General features: G+C 41.6%; 1 protein-coding gene across 2 annotated transcripts in view; it reads left to right on the forward strand.

Moving 5' to 3' along the window:
* The window catches only part of MDFIC2 (MyoD family inhibitor domain containing 2), a 43,914-nt gene that overhangs the window by 20,671 nt on the left and 1,667 nt on the right, over positions 1 to 21,576 (forward strand). The window contains exons 2-3 of one of the 2 annotated variants that reach the window (XM_063411936.1): positions 14,048 to 14,116; positions 19,055 to 19,276. In XM_063411936.1, coding sequence (XP_063268006.1) covers positions 14,048 to 14,116; positions 19,055 to 19,276 — 291 coding nt within the window. Of the gene's footprint in view, positions 1 to 14,047; positions 14,117 to 19,007; positions 19,277 to 21,576 lie in introns of both variants that reach the window. The other variant, XM_063411937.1, reaches the window with a different exon arrangement.

Below are 21,576 nucleotides of genomic sequence, written 5' to 3' on the forward strand. Positions count from 1 at the left end.
AGCCTATTTGTGTCAGTTCCATTTTATTCATCAGTCAATCTTGTCTCCTCTTTTTTCACATCCCATATATTGATCAAATAGATTTGTTAGCATGCCTCTGCAGCTTTAAAAAAGTTTTTGTTATTTGTCAGGTTTATTTGATTACTATATTAGTGGAGTGTTATCTTAATTGTTATTTCAATAGAAAATAAATGCCCTTTGATAGTCCCACAAGATTCCCATTAAATATAATCCATATAACAAGTTAGTGGATGAAGTGAATGTGGTAAGAAAATAAACACATTAAGCCTATTTTAAAAGGTAGTATTAATCTGCAGCTGTATTGTACTTGATCCAAAAGCCAGAAATAGAAATAAGTACAGTGTAAAACAATTTTGATAAACATCAGTGCCGTATCATTGCATATTATGCTATGTATAAAATACCTTAACAAAAAGATGTGCGATATAAAATAAACTGAGGTCATATCTGGAAGAATGGGGTTTGTGGTTATGTGTGAAATTGAACTGTATTAAATATGGCTTTTGACACTAAAATTAGGCTAGAGAAGCAGTAAGCAAAGGGAGGTGGAAATGCTGTTATATGGGGCAAATTTTTGGTAGGGAGAGAAAAAAAGGAAACCAGCTCTCAGGAAAGTATTGCAGCAAAAACTAAGCATATATGCAGGTAGGTTCCCCCTCCACAAATGTATGATACACTATTTAGTGAAATAAAGAAAAGTTTAGCTAGATTAATATTTTGAAATAGCATCTTGTGCACGTCAGTCACTCAGTTTTGGTAATGAAGTCACAATACCAAAATTTTTACCTCAATCTTATCAAAGGGGAAGGTGATGCAACCAGTTTTCCCTTATGAATATCTCAGAAACCTGTCCCTCATATCTTCATTATCAGCAAGGTTACATAAACCTGGCTCCTTGCCTAACCTTAAATCTGGGATCTGCCCAGCTGGTACCTGAACTTACATAGTGTCAGAAATACCATCTCATTTTGAAAGAGGTGAGAAGTCCATATGTTTTAAGATAGCTGCTCAGGATATAGGAACATTGATTTAATAAAAATTTTAGGAAACAAAATTTACTGCTTTACCTGTATTGAAGTACATTGACTGAACCCATTACTTCCTGAAACTGAGATGAAGAACCTTGTGAAAAGCTAAGTTTCTCTCATTTCTTTTGGCAGAATTAGTCAATCATCTGACTTCAGAGAAGTTTGGGTTCTGATCTGGATAATTATCTGTAGCCGACTGCAGGAGGAAGGGATGAAAGTAGGGACAAAACCAGACTTTCAAAAAAGTGATTTTTTCCTGGCCTAATCTCTTCAGTCAAGATGAGATGACTTGCAGCAGGATGGGCTTGTTTTTCATTGATTTCTGTAGGAATTTAGGCAAGAGTGAACAACCATCCTACCCATCAGGTAGAGCTGGAATGTTGAACACCACCCTAAGGGGGACCCCTCTCATTAGAGCAGGAGCATTTTTAAGTGCCTATACCTGGCTGGGGATGCTTGAAAAATCCAATTCCCGGGCTGTTTTTCATCTGGAACCCCTTTATCAGTATTTCATAGTAAACTACCATGCTAAATCTTCAGATGCCCTAAAAAATCCCTCAAATTTGCAGTCGTCCCAGAGCTGTTAGCAACACTCCTGTGATTCAGAAGCACACAGTGTGATGATAATTTCAAGCTAAACTGTTATGACCAGCTAGTATGGAATATAAACAGGAACAGATGAGAAGAATACAGCCTCAACATTTGAGACAACAAAGAAAGAGTGAAATGATTGCTACATAAAAGACATTTCAAAGACCTCCCAGAAAAGCAGGCATAAAAATCCCCAATAAAAAGGCTCAGCAAGAAAACTGTCACACCCCCTAATCCTCAGCAGACTCTAACAAGATGTTCGTATGAGCCAGAGATTGTCTCCTTCCCCAGAAGACAAAAGGCACAGAAATCAATACTGTCTAGCATAGGATTAGGAGGAAAGAGATAGATAAAAAGGATTCCTTAACCTTACAATTAGAAACCCCAGCTCTCCAGCCAAAAAGATAATCAGAAACAGACTGCAAACCTGTGTCACAATAATTGCTGCATCTTTTACTCTTTGAAAACTGATATTTTCAGAAGATTTTTTTTATAATTTATTGCCACCCCAAGAAAGGTTTTGATGGCCACTTAGCTACAGACAACTGCTGCGACCGAACCACAATTCAGCACACATGGCAATAGAATTATTTCCCAGTCTTTATGTTTTAACCACCTCCAACCAAGCAGAAATTATATTACCAATGCTTGTACCAACCTCCCAGTAAATTGTACCACTAAAAGCAAAATGATATGTAATGCACTACTTCTAACAAATGATCAGCTTACTGTGCCCTGAACCAAACACTTCCACAGATTCTTCATGCCAAACCTGGCATAAGCATGTGCTCTGATTAAAAAGGAAACAACTTAGTTGTTATAACAAGCGTCTTTAGCTTTACTTGGTATTACTAATGCTTTTAAACAGAAGGCAGGGTACTGGCAAGAGTGAAAAACAGACTTGAAGGGGGAGGAAACCTGCAGGCTGGAAAGAAGCTGCAGTCTCTGAAGTCCGACCCTCCTGCTGTAGATAACGAGTGACCATAAGCTGTGAGAGCTGGAGAAGTTTGCTGCATAGAAATTTTAGACCCTTCCTAAAGCTCAGCAAGGCAGCCACAAGATATTGGCAATGACTTTTAAAAGTCTATATTGGCTTACAGCAATGGCTTCAGCACCAGATCATATATGCATAGGTACTGTATGCTCCCACTTTACAGGGGGTTAAATAGCACAAGCTCCTGTTGATGGACGGTCAGAATTTAAGCAGTCAGTACATCCACAGTTACAAGACTTTCCTGGTCTTCTTGGTGCCACAAGGAGAGGAAAAGTCAAAAAATTTCTTTTTTCTCCAAGAGCAAAACACTTGCAAATGTTAATTCCATGCTCCTCTGATCCTACTGTCTACTGAACCTTAAATTTCCTGCCTTAAGCTAACTTTCCAGAGTCTTGTTCAGTGCAAGTTAGACACTACCTCAGAGCTGCCTCATGTTCTGTGGCACATGAAATAACCCCTGTAAGTAAACTACTTGAAACCACTTAGAAAGAGGTTGGCAGAGATGCAACTTAAACCATTGTCATTTGTCATGGAAAGACAAACAAATCACCCTTCCCAGAAGAATCGTGACTCAAAATAAACACATGGAAAAAGGCACGAATTTCTGTTCCCTTTTTAGCAAGCTCAAAGACAGCATAAAGCTTGTCTTACACATTCTTGGAGAATAAAAGGGAGAAATTATATCTACATATTTCTAAGTAAATTTTCTGGACCTCAGTCCAGATGGGACTGAGTAATTCCCCCAGTCCAGCCCCAAAGGCTGCAGCCAGCAGTGTACCAGACAGAGCAACCCAGGCTGTGAATCAAGCAGGGTGGGAGCAGAGGGCAGTGTGGTCTGCACAGTGGCAGAAGCAAATTAATCCCTTCTCAGACACACAGCTCCCCAGAGACTCCATGTCCTGCTTGTGGCAAAGTGTCACTCATCAAGCCTTTGCCTGCAAGCACACTTGTCCTCAAGCCACAGGAAGCTTCACTGCTGAAAGCTATGCTGGAATTGGGGCTGGGAACAGGACCACAGCACCCTGCCTGTTATCTGAAAGTTATTTCCAGATAGCATTTTCCTCACTTTATAACAAAGCAAGCTACTGGTTAGCACTACTAGAAGCACAACTTGAGACACAATTTGTATTCAGATCAAGATTTACCAAAGAAACTGCAAAACATTATTTTAGTGACCTCTGTGTGGCACAAAATCCCACATCCATCGGGATCACAGTGCCACCTAACTATTCTGTCATTTAGATAACAATAACATCTTCCCCTCCAAACAGAGGAGAAAGGCACAGTGCTACAGACATCACCAAGTTTTCAGCTTTGCCATTTAGAGATGTTGAGATTCTCAGAGGCCACCATGGTGAAAGGCAGTGCAAAAGTCTAAAATACCTAAAAAGGTAGGAAGCATTGCTAAGCAGAAACGAAGAAATAAAGATGGGTGAACTAAGCTTGAACTTTCAAGATAGCCTAAACTTTTAGTTCAGAAATTTAGGCTTGGGTTATGTTTAGCAACTTATTCCTCTACCTTCAAAAGTCCAGCATCTTTATCTGTACCATTGGTAGCAGCAGGGATGTGAGGAAGCATACAGTTCATTACCAGTGGTTGACTCAGTTGTGATCATTTTAATGAAGGTTTTGCATAAGTAAGATTGTAATTTTGGGGTAGGAATCACATACAACCCTTGATATGGTTTGCCCTGCAGCCAAAAACTTCCATCACCTTTAATGGGCATTAGGATGGTCCCTCATGGATCGAGGCAGACTCATTTCACTGGTCAGGTGCATAAAGAAAACAGACATGGGCTACCAAAAAAAGACAGCAAAAGACAAACTTAACTCACTCAGAAACTCAGGGTTCAATGCTGCATCAGTGAATCAGGATCCTCAAGCAGTCTTTGCCTTTTTGGGTAACACAAACTGTGTCGACTGTATGAAAATTGCTGTGCTCCCTGGATAAACAGAATTATGGAATCACTTTGCTTGGAAAACACCTCCAAGATCACCTCAGTGAGAGGCCACAGGACATTAACTAAAGGGAAGGGGTATCTCCCAACTTCTATTGGGAGTTATTTTTAACATACTTGTAAACTTAATTAGGTCACATAGCTTGATTTTTCTCTTTCCTCTGATAGAAATACAACTTTGAGGTGTTCACAAAACACCCACGTGGGATAACAAAGGCACATCACCAGCTGAGGAGCTTTTCCTCCTTAGTGAAACTTTTTTTCCCCATTATTTTCTCAAACTAGGCAGACCCTTGGAAACTTAAGTAAACCCTTCACCTTCTCAGCTCCTTCTCCCGACAACACATAAGGCATCACATCTGAAGTAGCACCTTCCCTGAAAGAAATTAGCTCAATAAGTCTAATTCCATTGAGGGATGGAATCAACACTTTTTCCTTAACATTTTTCATCTCCTTCAGTCTTCAGCCTATCTTTACACTGAGTTTATTTTTTGTGTTAATGATGCTAAAAAAACACTTGGAAGTGTCCCCAAAAGAGTAGAATAAGCACAAAAGTGCTGTGCAGGGGTCTAAGCCTAAAAGCTTTAGAGCATGAGAACAAACTCTTAACCTCACCACCATTTTCTTATGAAAATTGAGTAAGGACCCCAAAAGGGTCTGCTCAGGAGCCATGAAAAAACTGCTTATTCCCATTTGAATGATCTCAGTTGATTACTGTGGTAGCAGGCAACCCTTAAGCTGCCTCCTTTCCAGGGCTACTAATTCTGGACATTACCTGGACAACAGCCACAATGTTGTTTGCCTTCTTTCCTCTGTTTATATACTAAAGGAGAAGAAAGGCCTGTGGCCCTCTCCCCTTCCAGCTGAGGATGTTTTCCTAACTGAGGCATCTCACACCATCTGAAATCCTTTAGAATGGGGAGATATGCCAATTTATCTGCTTTCTACCCAGCCACTCCAGAAGTGGGTAATGCTTATCTGCTCCAATTACTTCTGAACATAGCATTTGGAGTGTCCCAGCTGGAGCCAACCCAAGAGACCTTTCAGATTCTGGCAGTGGCCCTCAGCAGTGCTCACCATGGCCATTAATTGGGGTGTTGCTGATTAAAGGATGAGTACACCAGGCTGGGCAGCACCCACAGGCTGGGCTCTTCCAGTAGCAATGAGCTGGCTGTGTTAGAAATCCCATCACCCAAAAATTTTAGAAAGCACCATGGCCTCATTAGGAATGGGCACCCAAGACCCCTTTGTTGCAGTCAGGAAACCTGCACCAAATGGATTCAGTACCTCGTGAGGGCCTACAAGAAAGCTGGGAGGGGGCTTTTGAGTAAGGCATGAAGTGATAGATAAGGGGGAATATTTTAAATCTGAAGAAGAGTAGGTTTAGAGTCACTATTAGGAAGAAATGTTTTACTGTGAAGACAGCACGATGCTGGCACTGGTTACCCAGAGAAATCGTGGATGCCCCATCTCTGGAAATGTTCAAGACTGGGCTGGATGGAGCACTGAGAAACCTCATCTGGTGGAAGGTGTCCCTGACCATGGCTGGGGGCTTGGAATTGTATGATCTTTAATGTTTCCTCCAACCCAAACCATTCTGTGATTCTATTTGTACTGGAAACACACATGCTGCAAACTTTCTCTGCTCCTCAGAGGACACTGATGGGGCTTTGGTAGGCAAGGTCAAGATGTTTGCCTGCTCTGATAAAGCATGAGGAGGTAAATCACCCTGTGCAACTCAAGCCATTCAGACGGTACCTTTGGCATCTCCCCCCCCACTCCTGCTTTTGTTCTGTCAGTCTGAAGAGAACAGCTCGTGTGATGTAATTTAGAATGGAGCTTTTTTAAAGCTTTCACTCAGGAAAAGCTTCAGGAGCTCTGGGGGTATAGCTTAGCTCGGAGAAATAGAAAGAAAGCAAGTTTGCATTGACAGCTTGATCCCAGAGAGAGGTGGCTGCCTGCTTGTCTAACAGGTCCTCTGGGTCTGGATGAGGCAGAGACAGAGGAGCAGTCATATTAAGTGAACGCGCGCTGCCAATGTTAAAGGAACAATTACCATTATTCTGCATAGTTCACTGTTTGCTACTGCTATTTCCTTCAATAAAACCTCTTTTCACTTGCCAATTGGAGCTTGTCATGTAACAATATTTCTTATGCACAATACACATACTAAAATGCCCCTGTGTTTTTAATACATTTATAGTTGTTAACAATAGCAGTATAGCGACAGGAAAACCTGTGCTTGCTTTGAATACAGAGCAGACAGAAAAAGGAACAAACCAGTGGCCCTGCTCTGAAGGATTAATGGGGGTTGGATTTTGCCTAATCTGCGTTAAAATAGTGACACTTCTTCCATTTCTTTGACACCAGCTTCTTCCTCTCAGGGCATGGGCTGTGACCTCCTTGCTTGGAAGGGGTTGTACACCTGAGCCTTGTGCAAAACTTCAGTGATGATTTTGATGTCAGGGAGTGCTGAGGAGAGCATTGGGCTCTCATCTGCCTCTGTGCCTGGGCAGCCCTGAGGGGGATGGACAAGAGGTGGCACTCCTGTGGCCTTGGCAAGCCTAGCCTGCTGAAGGTTGCCCAAGAACCCTTCAATCCTTGTATGTGGTGCACAGACAGGCGGGAGCTGTGCTACCGTCCAGCAACACCTGAAACTCTGGTGTTCACTGCCCACATCAGACTAACAAAACTCCTTGTGAATGCAGCTCCTGGTGAAGCAGGACAAACAGACAGCTTTGAGGAGACTGGCGCTTCCCCAGGGCTGTGGAGCTCTACAGCTCTCCTCCAAGAGTTCACACAATGTAGGCATTGTGCTACTACTGCACTTGCCAGCATCACACAGCCAGGTGGAAATGACCACAGTGAAGGTGCCAGGGTGAGAAGAAATTACGTGTTTGCACTTCTGAGCAGGCTGAACCTCATATTTCATGCACCCAAAGGAACAAGCAGCTGTTCGGAAACCTTTGTAGCACAATCATGAAGGAAACTTTCTTCTGCCATGAGATCCGTGTTTTCTAAGAACACTATTTTCTTCAGAGCAACTTAATGTACACAGGAAAAGACATCTTGAGTGTTCCTGAGTCTCCTACACTATCCAGGAATAGTGATAGACTGCGAGTTTAAACACATTCTTCCACTGCACAGCGAGAGAAGTGTGTTTAATGCTGTGAGCAGAACACTTACCATGTTTGCCTTTGCCAGATTCGGCAAGACTACACCGTTTTAAGAGTACTTATTACACACATAAGTAACAGGGGATGTCATCTGTCTGCCCCCAGAATAGATGTTCTGCATCTTCTGTGCAGGGGGAAATAGGGATTTGTGAAAAGATGCACAGCATGATACATCTTCTGCTTGAGATATTGCTGATTGCTTTGTCTGTGGCTTTTTTCTGAGGAAAAGAGCGAAGAAACCCAGAGAAGGCCACCAAGTTGGAGGCTGGTTTGGAGCCTGATCTGAGCTCCCTGGAATTGCTTCCTTTGACATCTGGTGATACAGGATCGAGCCCTTGCAAAGATAAATAAGTAGTTTTCCAGCATGTCCAGCACAGCCTGTTCTGCAACACCTGGGGAGGTGCTCAGGTAGCAATTAGATTAATACTGTTTATTACAGTGTGCAAGTCCAGCTCCCAGTGCTGTTCCAGCATGCCATGCAGGCAAGAGAGAAACAAATGGGAGTGTTTGCTAGGAAAATCTCACAGAAGACATAAGACTCTCACAGATTTCACTCACCACTGGGTTCAAATCAAAGAAAAAATTTTATACCTTTTTAGAAGACTTGGAGGGTTGCAGTTATATATGATCATGTGTCAATTTACCACCAGCAGAGCTCTAAGGACTATCTGTGTGAAATGCTGCATCTTCTGTGATTTGCAGCTCTATTTCACAGTGTTTAAAATGTTTGGATTTATTTTAAGGATATATATATGGGTTTGATGGTGTTAATATATGTGGGTTTGTTGGTGTTTCCCCCGACCAAATGAAAATGCTGACAGTCTTGGAGCTGCTTTGGCATTAATGCTGTGCAAGGATATCTCTGTGACCATAACTGTGTGTAATGCCTGCTCTGGGAATAAACTCTTGGCACATAACTTTGGTGTCATTCAGAAAGAGGCACAGTTGTCAAGGACCGTAGGACAGGAAAGGAAGACACTGTGCTCTCTTTTCATTGGAAAGTTCACAAATTCTGCCTAGAGATCCCTCTGATATTTTCACTTTTCAATACATAATGCTTACCAAAAATAAAACTGAGAATTTTAAGTGCTTTCCAAATTTAATGACACAGAGTTTTACATGGAAAAAAATCTTTTGTAATTAACTCAGCATTTTCTGGTTTATATTACCCATAAATTTCCTCAGCTAAAGAGTGAGCAATTACACAAGGATGTCCATGGGTGAGACCTACCTTTAGTTACTGTGCCAGCATATTAAATAAAGCCCCGTTTACTTCTCCCTCCTCAGCTCAGGTTAGGGTTTTGTTTCTGCAACTTGATCATATTGGCAGACAACCTTAACCTCATTGTCGGGTGACTCATTAACCATGAGAGGAAGGAAGAATTAATGCAGCAGTGACATCGAGGCATCAACAACAACAATAACAATTGTAAAGTTTGTTTTGTCTCTGCTTTGAAAACAACAAGGACAATTCAGATAAGACAATACATCAAACCCTCCAGTTTCACTCTGTGCAGTGAGGAATACAGAGAATTTGAGAGGTTTGAGTTAGTGCTGCAAAACAAGAAGAAGCTGTCCATGAGCACTGGGATGGATCTGCCCCAGCACCCACTGAGGGGTGTGCAGGCAGAGGGTGGGCTCAGGGGCTCTGTGTGGTGCTGTGCATCCCAAATCCCAGCCTGGGGAAGAGGACAGCAACTGGCACAGTCATATGATGACTGGTGTGACCTACTGACATTAATAAAAACAAACATTGCTGAGCCCTCCACTTGGAGGGGGGACAGGGCTGTGTGTTTTCAGTTCAGGTTCAGTTTGTGACTTACTTGTTCTGAGTTTTTTAATTATCCCTTTTAGCAAACGTCAGCAAAGTGCAGTTTTAAACAAAAAGAAAGAAACAAAATCATTTGAGAAGCAGACTTTAGCTTCATTTACAACATCTCTTAGAGCTGTTTCATATAATGGGGCCACTATACATCTACAAGGTCCTCCCCATCCCTGGAGTGTTCAAGGCCAGGTTCCACAGGGCTTGGAGCAACCTGGTCTTGTGGAAAGTGTCCCTGCCCATGGTGGGTGGTTGGAACTAGATGGTCTTTCAGTCCCTTCCAACCCAAATCCTTCTATAATTCAATAAGACAAAAAGATCCAGTCTGGGGATTAGATACAACTTCAGGTGTAGCCACTCCATCTCAGTGACTCCCAGAGGGGCTGATCTCTTTCAGGACCTGCTGGAACAACAACAGAGCGCCAGGATGCTCTGATCATGAAATTCAAAACAGGGAAAAATTAAAAAAAAAAATTACCTAACAGCAAGAAGCATGTGAAATACCACGAGATCCTGCTGCCCCCTCGACTAACCCCAATTCCTGTAGGAGATTTATCTCATGGAAGCCATTTCAAAAAGTCCTGACCACCAGGACAGAAATACTGACCTAAAGAAAAATGTGATCGGGAAAGAAAACAGTGGCTGAAGGGGAATTTGGGAGAGCCACTTCACAAACAAGTCCTGAGGGCTCTGATAAGGCTCTCCTGAAAGGTGCACAGCTGTATCCCACATCCAGCCCCAGGGGTTTCAGGGATTGCCTTGCCTGTTGACCGGCTGATGTTGTGTTTCTGCTGTGGTTAACACTTGATAGCAAAGCTGTGAGGTTCCTGGGAAAATTCAGTGATTTATCTTGGTGCTTATCAGCCGAGGGCTCCTGAGGACCTCCCAGCAGGCTGTGACAGGGAGCTCTGGGCAGGCCCTGCAAACCAGCCAGTGAATTCACACTGTGAATTTTGCAGTTGTGGTCATTTAGAGCATGAATTATGTCCAGCCTTTAACACAGATGATGATGTCTGATGCAACAGGGACTTTGGACTTAGCACATAAAAACCTTTTCATAAATTGCCCAGTTCCCTTTCTTGCAAAGTCGTTACAACTCCAAGGTGTAAGAGAACAGCACAAAAATTCGCACTGATCCCTTCAATTCTTTTTTAAGCACCCTTAAATCCAGCTTTTTTTTTCCTGCTATACATCTTACTTTTTATAGTTAAAAGTAATTTTAAAGCAAAAAAGAACATAAACAATATACACTGACTCTTGACACTCCATTGCTTTTTTAAACTAGAATAATAAAAATTTGCAAATGAACAAAAGAGTGGGAGGAAGATATCTGATTTACAATGTTTTTGAGATAAAGAACACTATAAAAAAAGATCAATGTGAATAATAAAGCATTGTTAACTGAGTCATGACATTTCTATTCTCAGTGAAGATTTGAACAGTAGAGCTCTGCAAATGAGCACCTTGTGCCATTTTCAAAGTGGGAGGAAGACATATAATTATAATTTTTAAAGTGAACAGAATTAAAAAAAAAATCTCTGTGAAAAAGTTTATTGAAAAACATATCGACATATCAATATGACATAAATTACTTTAATTTTATTAAACTGGGAGGGGGGAAAACCTCTTTTTGAAGACTGGCTGCAGAAAGCATTCCTTGAAAAGAATTTTCTTTATTAAAAACTCTTTGCTAAGATGAAACAGCATTGAATGTCAGCACTACCGTATATTTATTCTGTAACTCTTCCAACAGCCGAGATCCATAAAAGAAACATATTTTCAAAACAGTTTTAACCTCCATTGTCTTGATCATTCGTATTAACATTTTTCATGTCACCTATTGAAATCCCTTAAAGGAACCTTTTATTCAGTCAAAATTAATGAAGCCGTTTTCTCAAACAGCCTCCAAAAAGTAAAAACGACGTAATGTTGTGCATTTTATTTGACATACGTTTTCTGCCATTTCACTTATTTGTGTGATGAGAGCAATACTTCATATTTATGCTATCAAATCTGCAGAGAAAAGTGATTTTGAGAGAGAAGAAAACCAACTCTGCTCTTGCTGTGTGTGCAATTTAAATCCACAGTGAAAATACAGCATTGATCAGATTACTCCAATTGAGTCATTTAGTGCTTTGGCATTCCTGAAGTTAGGGCCCAGCTGTGAAATCATAGTTGGGGCCAAACATTGCTGTTAGGTGAGTGCACATGGCTCCCATTTTCTTCAAAGGGAATGACACACATGGCCAATATTTAGCTTTCACCTCTTCCATTCTTTAGCTAGAAAAGCCAGAACCAGTGGAGTATATGCAGGCAATTTAACAGAATTAAGAATACAATCAAGATTTTCCAGGACTTACTGGTGATTTGGGATATATAATTCAATACACATCAAAACGCAGATGCTCAGCGTATTCTGAAAGTCAGGCCATCTCAAATGTCTTGCTTTAAGCAGGTAAAATCATAAATTACTCTGAGTATTTTGGCCATTGGACCCTAACAAACTGGGTGTAGTACACCTCTTCAAAATTACAAACTCCAATTTCTGGCTTGGCTGGGATGCCTGGGAGAATTATGACATCCCAACTCCTTTTTGTTCCTGTGTTGGCACACAGTTCTTTTCTGTCATTACCACTGTGGGACTTGAACACAGTGCAGGTGCCCTTCTGCAGCAGGTGACCCCTAGGGAAAATCCAGATCCCAGTTCTGCAGGTCTCCTGGGATGCACTGAGCTGCTGGGATGGCCCACAAAACCTCACAGGGTAGAGTGCCACGGAGAGAAAAAAGGATGCATCCCCAAAATCTGACTGCCCCATGCTGCATGCAGATCTTCATTTCAACTCAAGGTCAAGTGGAAAACTTTTCTACCATCCTTGCTGACTCTCCTCTTCACTTTCTCCTGACTCCATCTGTTCCTCACCCATCTCCTTCGTTCCGCACTCGCCTCCCTCTTCTTCCTGTGTCCATCTGTTCCCTCCTTCCTCGACACAAGTTGGGGAAGGGAAGTAAATTCAGTCATTCACTGAACAGATTTCAAGATGAACCCCCTCCCTCTCCAGTTCTAACTTCATTCATCATGGTAAAAATTATAATGAATAGAAATGTTGAAGGTGAAAATTTATTAGGGATTGTGTTGCTTTCTTATATGAAAAGCAGTTAAAGCGGCATATAAACATTGGCTTCATTCATTTTTTCTTAATATATGGTATAATTAGTGAGAAATATTAGTGGAAGTGCTTGCTATGCAGTCCATCAACACATGCCTGTCAGAGCTTAGGATCTGGGCCAAAAGTTTTTGCCAGTCCTGTGATAGATTTACAATAAGCCTATAGAAGGCTTTACAGTTAGCTGGGTCACTAATTCATGAAGTTGAAACGTATGCAATGAGGTCAAAAATTCACTATTGATAAAACACCCCCTCCCGGGATTGCACCATTAGCTTTGTTACTGCAACAGCAAAATAAAGCAAACCCAAAGCTCCTGTGAATTACCAGTCCATCATCGTAAATCAGCAGCGAAGCACTTGCACGAGTTCATGATGTCATCCGAAGCCCGGGATATATTTATAGCCTTGTGTACTATTTCCTGTTTCCTTACGACAAAAATAAACAGTCTCCAAATCCCCTGCATCCTTCTGCCTGAGCTCAGCAAACTGTGAGGGGCACGAACCTCTGAGAGCCCCTGTGATATATTTTTGTCTAGAGCAGCTCCCTTCCGATGGGCCACGGCGCCCGCGCTCCCTCCATCCTCTCCCATGTGGGCAACAGCAGTTCCCATCGAGTTTTATTCCATCTGCTGCACTCTCTGCTGGGATAGTCCCACATCCCCTTCTACTTTGCCTTCCTGACACCTGGAGAGAGAAGAAAAGAAGGTTTAAGCCTCCAAGCCTTACTCATGGAGTGAACAGCTGGTGGCGCATCTGAGGTGGAGGAGCCCAGCGTTGCTCCGTGTGGGGACCTGGGCTTGCCACCACGGGGACCTTGGGCATCTTGTCCACCAAGACTGCCACGCCATGAAGGTTGGAGTTTGGGGTTAAATTTCCTCTCTCCTCCTTTGCTGATGATTTGGGATCCTCATCTAAGGTTTCTGGGGTGTTTGGGCATGGATGATGCCTCACACTGATTCACCTCAGACCTCCCAGCTCTCAAATTTCCTGTACCTACCTGAATTGCTGTGTTTGCTGGTGATCCTCTTCACCTCTTCTTGGGTGACACTTTCTCTCTTGGCAGTTTGTTTGACTGTTTGCTTCCTTTCCTGAACTGAGACAGAGGCTAACACAAACAGCACCATGCCATGTAACCTCCCCCTGCCAGGAAGTGCACTTCACCAAGTGTTTGACCTCAAAGAAACAACCCCTGAAGTCAATGACTGTCACTAAGTGGCTGAGGGTGATAGATGTACCAAACCACATTTATTTGACATTTATCCCTCTTCAATTTTTTCTTCTCTCCACCAAGACCACCGCACCAGCTCCCTGCCTCTACTGGCCCTCCCTGGGGTGACACCGAGCACTGAGGACCATCCAGGTAAGCTGCTGGCCCCATGCTTGCAGAGATACTCCCTCCCTGGCAGACTGTTGTATCCCTTAAACCATCAAGAAAAAGTGTTTTGTTTTTCTTTGGCTTTTGCCTGTTTGAAGCACTGCTGTCAAACCCTGAGGTCTGGGTTTCATCGTCCAAAGAGTCCTTTCAAACCAAGTGAGCTCAGATCAAGCCTTCATCCGTTCAAGTTTTCATCCATCAGGTCTGATGTAGCTCTGCCTGTGTCACCTCAGGGCTGAAGGGACATGGCACACAGCTCTTCCAGTGATGAGCATGTGATACATTAAACAGACAGGCAGCGACAGCAGGGCACGGGATAAGGAATGGCAGGGAGAGCAGGGCCTTCCCTTGGTGCTTTCCCTGCACTGATACACCAGCGTGCCTCAGGGGAAAATTAAAAAGTTACAGGTCCTAAACTGCTAGAGTTTTCCACACAGTTTAGCATTAACCCTTGGGACTCCTTGCTGCAGGGGTGTGAGGCAAAGGGCCACTGCCAGGGTGGATTTGGAACAAAAGAATTGAGTAGATTTGCCAGCAATTGAGTAGAGCCAGAGGCTCCCTTGTCCTTTGCTTGTGAGATGTGGCTGAGCCCTAGGAGGGTCAGATTCTCCTTCTTCAGTGGAGTCTCCTCCCAAATAAGAGCTCCAAGAGCTGCTTTGGGTTATCTGCATTGCTGCAGTCCCTGTTTAGCAGAACAGAGCACCTCTTAAACCCTCTGTCCCTTACCAAAACTAGACTTAGAGCCCTTCTAGGCCTCTATACTAAATCTAATTTCAGAAGCATGCAGGGAAACTGCAGACTTCTCTTCTCCAGGACTGCAAGATGCTGGTTTGTGCCCAAAGCCAACGAAGAGAAATAGAGGTCAGAGGACATGCTGCAAATGCCAGCCTTAGTGTCACTGCTCCTCCCTGTAAACCTGAGGGATCTGGGGCTGACATCAGTGGAAAGTAAGTGATTTACTTTGTGCTTTCATGAATTTAGGCACTGTAGTCAGCCATCTGAATCACCCAACTCCAAAAAGAAAAAGAAAAAAGAAATTCCGTGTGAGTATTGAGACTACCTTTAATACAAACATGGGTGAACAATCCCAGGCTGCTACTGCACCAGCCAAGGCAAGTCCCAGCTTCCCTGTGTGAGGAAGAAAGTTGCTACTTCATACTATTTAAAAATGGCACATTGTGGGGGTGTACCTTTAGCAGCCTCTGCCTAACAGTCTAACACTGAATAATCTGAGATTCCTTCATCATGATGCACTTATTTTTTCCTTTAAGTTCACTTCAGTGGTTGATTTCTATATGTTAAAAACACAGACATATGTGAACATTTGAAACTGAACACAGGCTCTTAAAAGAGTCACAAAGTTTGACCCTTTTCCCATCTCTAATTGTAATTTAGGGTTTTTTTGTATTCTCATTTAACAGTAATCATAAATAGTATCAATGGTATGTAATATATTTTTAAAGCCTATTTGGCTACATATATTTGTTCCAAACTCTCAACCTACTGCTGTTCCATCCAGCAACAAACTATAATAGGAAAAAAAAAAAGTGTTAACCACCTTTTTATTTCTGCTGGTCTAGCACAATCTTTATTTCTTCAGACACTTTGTGCAAACATTAAATTGATAAAAGACATAATGTAGATGGACCCACAGCTGAACTGAAGGTAATTGCATAAAAATGAAATGGAGACCTATAATTGTACACTGCTTTAGCCTCTCCTGCAGTGTTTTCTGGAAGCAAGGATCTCGCTTGTCATAGCAAGTTGCTTGTTACAGTGATTGCATGAAGACTTGATCTAGCTGTACAAGACAAGTATAACATTACTGAAAGGGAGCTTTTCAAACTAAGAGTCTGACACTAAAATGTACTGTATTTTCCAAGATGTAGTATGCTTTAACAAACAGAAGAGTCCCTGAGTGACAGCTTTTGTTACCCTTTTGTTTGATGGTGCTGTATTGAAAAATTCAGGTTATGTCTATGCCTTTCTATTTCTGGTTTTGATTTCTCTTCAACAGCACTTCAAGAATAAAAATTGACTCAAAGTATGAATAGTAGAAGTCGGTGGATACAGTAAATGTTAGTCTGGCATTTACTGATTACTTCTGTCAGACTTTTTTTTCAGTCTCATGTCTTGAATGCTTAAATGCATTCTGTGGGCCATTGTATTGTTGCAGAACTGGGGAACTCAACAGATATATCATGAATTAAAACATATTTAGTTTAGATTTTTGGGCAGATTTTGAAAGTGGAAAATAATAGTTATTCTTGCCTAAGCCTTTTGATCTGATCCATGTGTATCCAAAGGCTCAGCCTGGGTGTAGCTCCCAGTATGAGCAAACAGGACTCATTTGTAATATTTGCACCTGAATAACAGGTAGGGCTGATGACTTTTGGACTCACAAAATCATTGTTATCCAATAACCCAATGCATAAGCAGGACATTGCTTCCTCCTGAGCTCTGCTGTTTTGATCAGCCCAACCTTTGCTGGAGATGGTTTGTTATTGAATGAAAGTGCAGACAAACTTGTGGAATGTCATTGATTCATAAACACTGGAAAAAGATCATGATTATACACATCAGGACATCCAAAATACGTGAGTTTTCACATTCTGGACTGAAGAGGCTGACCAAGAAGTCAGAGAAGGAAAAGAAAAAAGCTGTATTTGCTTACTCTGAGGGGGAAACTCAACAAGTCATCACAGATGGGCAAACCCTGACATACATGGCCCCAGATGCTGATTTCCTATGACCAAGGGTACGACCCCAGGGGAGAACTGCTGTGCTTTGCACTGCTGGGTCACCCCCAGCCACTGCCTCTCCTGCCCTTCCCATCTTGCCTGTGGCCTTCCTTCACCATAATGCTCACAAAACCTGACATTTATAGGTTTCTGAGTCTCCTCTCTGTGCCACTGCTCTCTTACTGCCTCCACTCCATCGTTTGCTCCCTGCCCAAGGCCAACCTGTAAACTCTCCAGGACAGGAAAATCCACATTTCCATCACAGTAGACTTTGTTGTCATTATGACTTCAAAATCAAAAAAATGCCTCTGCCAACACATAATTTTAAAGCAGTGATTTAAAATGAAATTATAGCTTGGTTTTTATGCTTATCCCAAGATCTTACTCTACTAACTTCTACCCAGCTTTTCTGCTTCTACGTATTTAATGAGGTAAAAGTGATCTAAAGTGGCATGAAAAGCAACTACGAGCAGAAATTTAAGTGAATTGCTCACTCATTCTGTTGGTAAATGGAGTCTTAGAAATCATAGAAAACATAGCTTGGAAGGGACTCTAAAATCACTTTGTTTGGCCTCTGTCAGAAACTCACAGTAAGTGCAGGTTGCTGGGGTCCACACCCAGCTGAGCTCTTCACACAACCTCAGCCTTGCTGTGGTCTGTTCTGGTGCTTGACACATCCCATGATGAGGAATTCATTCCCTGGGCAGTTCCAGTTGCCTTTCCTGCAGCTTCTGACAGTGCACTCTCCTCGTTTTCTGTCTGTGCACTGCTGGGAGGAGTTGGGATCTGGATTTTCCATTACGCTGGCACTGGAGGGGAACAAAGCATCCAGCACTGTTCTTTGCCTTCTCCAGGCCAACCAAAGCCAGCTGCCCCAGCCTCTGCTCCCTGTGTGAGGGAGCTTCCAGACCCCTCATTTCTTTAGGGGCCTTCACTGGACTTGGACTAGATACCACTTATCTCTCAAATCCTTGCTTCCCCCCAGTTATGGTTCCCTTGGTTTTTCACTTACCCTGCAATCCATCCAGTCCAGCCACATTTCCTCCTCTCAGCTGTAAGGGGGAACATCTGCAGTCTCATCAAGGTTTTGTTCTCTATCAGCCTTTCCTTGGCTTTTCTTTAACATGTGTCAGCAGTCAAAGGTATCTGAAAACCAAGAGATATGCACGGCCTCTCTTCATGCTCCTTGCAGCCAAGTGCAGACAAACCACTTCAGAGCACTTACAGTTCCTCTCTGAAAGTAGCATTTGCAAAACTGAGGTGTTTGTAAAGATTGATTTTCTGTGTATAGCTCAAGAGCAAGCATATCACAAGATTTAAGTGAGATAAAAAGTGAGGCTGTGCTTGATGTGAGGTGCAGGAGTTAATCAGCTGTAGATAAGAACTGATAAGGTTTTATCATCCCCACCATGGAGAGAATGACTGTGTTTCTTGGCCACTTGATCACTTCAGAGAGAGAGCCAAACCATATATCAACCCCTGTTTATCTGTGCCTGAGAAGTTCTTCAAGAATAAATTGAACTCAGAACTCTTTTTAACCTTTCCCCTAGTTGGGGCTTAAAATTAAGCTCTCCCTCTGGTTTTTGAGCTGCCTCTCTGGCACGCTGACAGCATGTGAAGTATCCCATCTCCTAGCTGACTTCCAGGCCAACAACGCAAGTGGGGATGAAGTTATGAAATAGGGAATCTGGATGCTAAACAGAGACCATCTGGCTGTCTTTGCTACAAGATTACGAGCCACGGTGAGCTGGCACATCTGCATCCAGGTACTGCCTGCGTGCACATTGTTGGCTGGTAATTTAGGGAAAGAAAGTTGCAGCTGAAAAATAACAAGTTAATTGTTTTTTCCTTCTTTTATGTCGCAAATTGAAGTTGGGATATCAAACTCGAAATAGATGTCAGCCGAGGCAATAGTTCTGTTTTCTTTCCAAACCTGATCCCACCCACTGGAAGTTAATTATTACTTAGCCTCTAAGTCCTCTGGCTTTAAGAAAAAAACCTTAAAAGGCAAGTTCACAAAAACCCTTGCTATGAATAAACTTCTGTAAAAAGACTGAAATCATTAGGTAAGAAGGGTTAGGCCTTGGAAGTAAACAACTGTAGGTTTGAAAATCCTGCATATGTTATTCTTTCAGATCTTTGCCTTGGTATCACAGTCTTCTTTTTTTCCTAATCCCACCAGATAACCAGCTTACAAATGAAAAACACACAGATGAAAAGCCTATGAAAGGTATTGTTATGAGTTCTGTCGCAGAATTCAGCATCACAGACGCTTCATCAAAGGGCACCAAAAATGAGAAGAAATTGTCAGATGCAAGCAGATCATCCATTGCTTCCCTGGAGAAATGCAGAGAATTCACTTACATTGAAGATGATGCATCAGTACATCAGAGAGACAGTGACGGTATGTTTTATAAAACAGATCACATTTGAGCTGATTTCTAAATAATGCCCACTGCAAAAGAGCTATGTATAACCAACTCAAAATTAAATGTTGAACAGGAGGTTCAAGAACATCGCCAAAAGCAATGTTAAGTTGCCCTGCAGACATTTGTGTGATAGATGAGAATTTCTAGAAGATGATCTTAAATTGTCACTGATACTAAAGTCATAGAAGAGGAGCTTAGAGCCTATTGTGCCACAGAGCATTTCTACTTTAGTAATGAGTGTTTGCACAGAGGCACCAGTGTCAGTATCAGATAAATCTATTCCTGGTTATTCCAGTGCATGTTAAAAAAAGGCTCTGTGAAGTATTTTAGAAGTTTCTTTTGAGTGCCTTTTGCAATAATGGATTAGTGTGTTAGATCCAATGGAGCTGGGATCTGTCATGCATATCATTTAACAATTCCTAAATTAAGCATTTCTAAATAGAGATCAATAAAGTGTCCTGTTCTCTAGGAATCATTAACATCTCTATTGTGTCACAGATCCTTACAAAAGGGATGTCTCTGATACATCTATTGAATTACACTTAATTTAAAGGAAGGATCTGAAGTAATTATTTTATTTAGAGGACTTGTCCTCTTGTCCAGACACTCCCTTATTTTTGAATTTGAGGACTATCTCAATCATTACTGGCACACAGGTGTGTACCATGTGATGCAAATAACAGATTTCATTCTCCTTAAAAAAGCTAAACGTGAAGGAAATTAACAACAAAAAAAGCCCCAATCTGTGCTTAATTAATAATGTTAAGGGCTGGATAGAAGCCAAGAAAACCAAAGGAAGACAGATTTGTGGTTGTCACTGCATACTCAGCTCACTCCACTCTGACAACTTACTGCTTATTCCACATACAGGAGGCCAAATCCTGTTTGCTGGTGCTTGGAGAACCTCTGAAGGCAGAGCAGTAGATGAGGAAATTGGTGATTATTTTGTTCCCTGTGCTCAGACAAGAACAAATACAGCACTCACAGGTCTCACCAAGGATGACCAGAGAGGCTTCAGCAAGCTTTGGACCAGGGTTGTTCAGAGCATCATCTGTGTGAGCAGATGCCACCAAACAAGAGCAGGAAAACTTAGAGATGAGGCACGCTAGAAAATTTATTATAAATTCTTCTTTTGTGCTAATTAATCTACTAAAGTAGAGAACGAGAGCTGAGGTCATTGTTCTCACTGAGATAAATGCAGTAATGCCGTTTGGCAAACAGCAGGGAAAACAGAGGGGAAAACAAGAGATTGCATCTCCTTTCATGCAGTTTGTGGCTAATTTATTTTCAAATATATAAATGAATGCATAGGAATGGATGTCTAATTGCTAATATCTATTATTTATATACATTACCCCACTTAAAACAGGACCAAAAAGCCTCACACATGCAGATTTTTTGAAATGTGTTACATCCATTATCACAGTTCATGGTGTGTGCTCTGATGGGAATTTAAAAGCATCTTTACTGCACATCACAGAGTCTGTGCTGAAACATTACTTTATTATTAAAATCTTGTGCTTTTTGTGTGCTCTCTTTCCTGGATGAAGCCCTAAGAATCATATCTATTCTCTCCAGATTACATAAGCACCATTATGGTTAACACATTCAGGAAAAAAAACCTGTTATTAAAAAATAGATCTTTGGAGAGGGAGAAAAAAAAATTGCCAGATCCTTAATTAAGACACAATTTTGAATTCTGTCTCTCACATCAATGTATAGGAAAGAAATTTCATAAACATTAGAGATCTAAAAAAATAGTCTTAATTACAGCAAGGATTACTGGATAAAATGATTGCATTTTCTACAGTGTAAATTTCATACAATTAAATCTAGTGGTGTCACCTTATTAAATGTCTCAATTTTATAATTATTTCAGTTCATTTAGCTAGAAAAAAATATAAGCATGAATTTACTAAGTATCACCAAAATCTAGTCATTCTTATTTGACAGAACCGACTTAGAAGTTAGTTGTGCTTGTCTGAACCCAAATAGATCTTGACACATTTAAATAAGTATTAAAATTGATAACATTGGTGATGATATGCCACTTAGAAAGAAGTTCAGCTATATGCTATTTGTTCTTGCTACCTGCTTTAACTGCTCTTTTTAATAAAGAAGCTGGAATGATTTTTTTTTTTAAAAATTGTTTTTCATCAAGAAAGCTTTCTAAAAAAATAAAAAAAGCATAATTCTGGAAACTTTCTGGCAGTGAACTTAATGTTACGTGAGCTAGAAAATGCCACAACAGAACCAATGCAGTTGAATGAGTTCA

This window comes from Prinia subflava, chromosome 14 (assembly GCF_021018805.1).
Source record: "Prinia subflava isolate CZ2003 ecotype Zambia chromosome 14, Cam_Psub_1.2, whole genome shotgun sequence".
Taxonomy (NCBI): domain Eukaryota; kingdom Metazoa; phylum Chordata; class Aves; order Passeriformes; family Cisticolidae; genus Prinia; species Prinia subflava.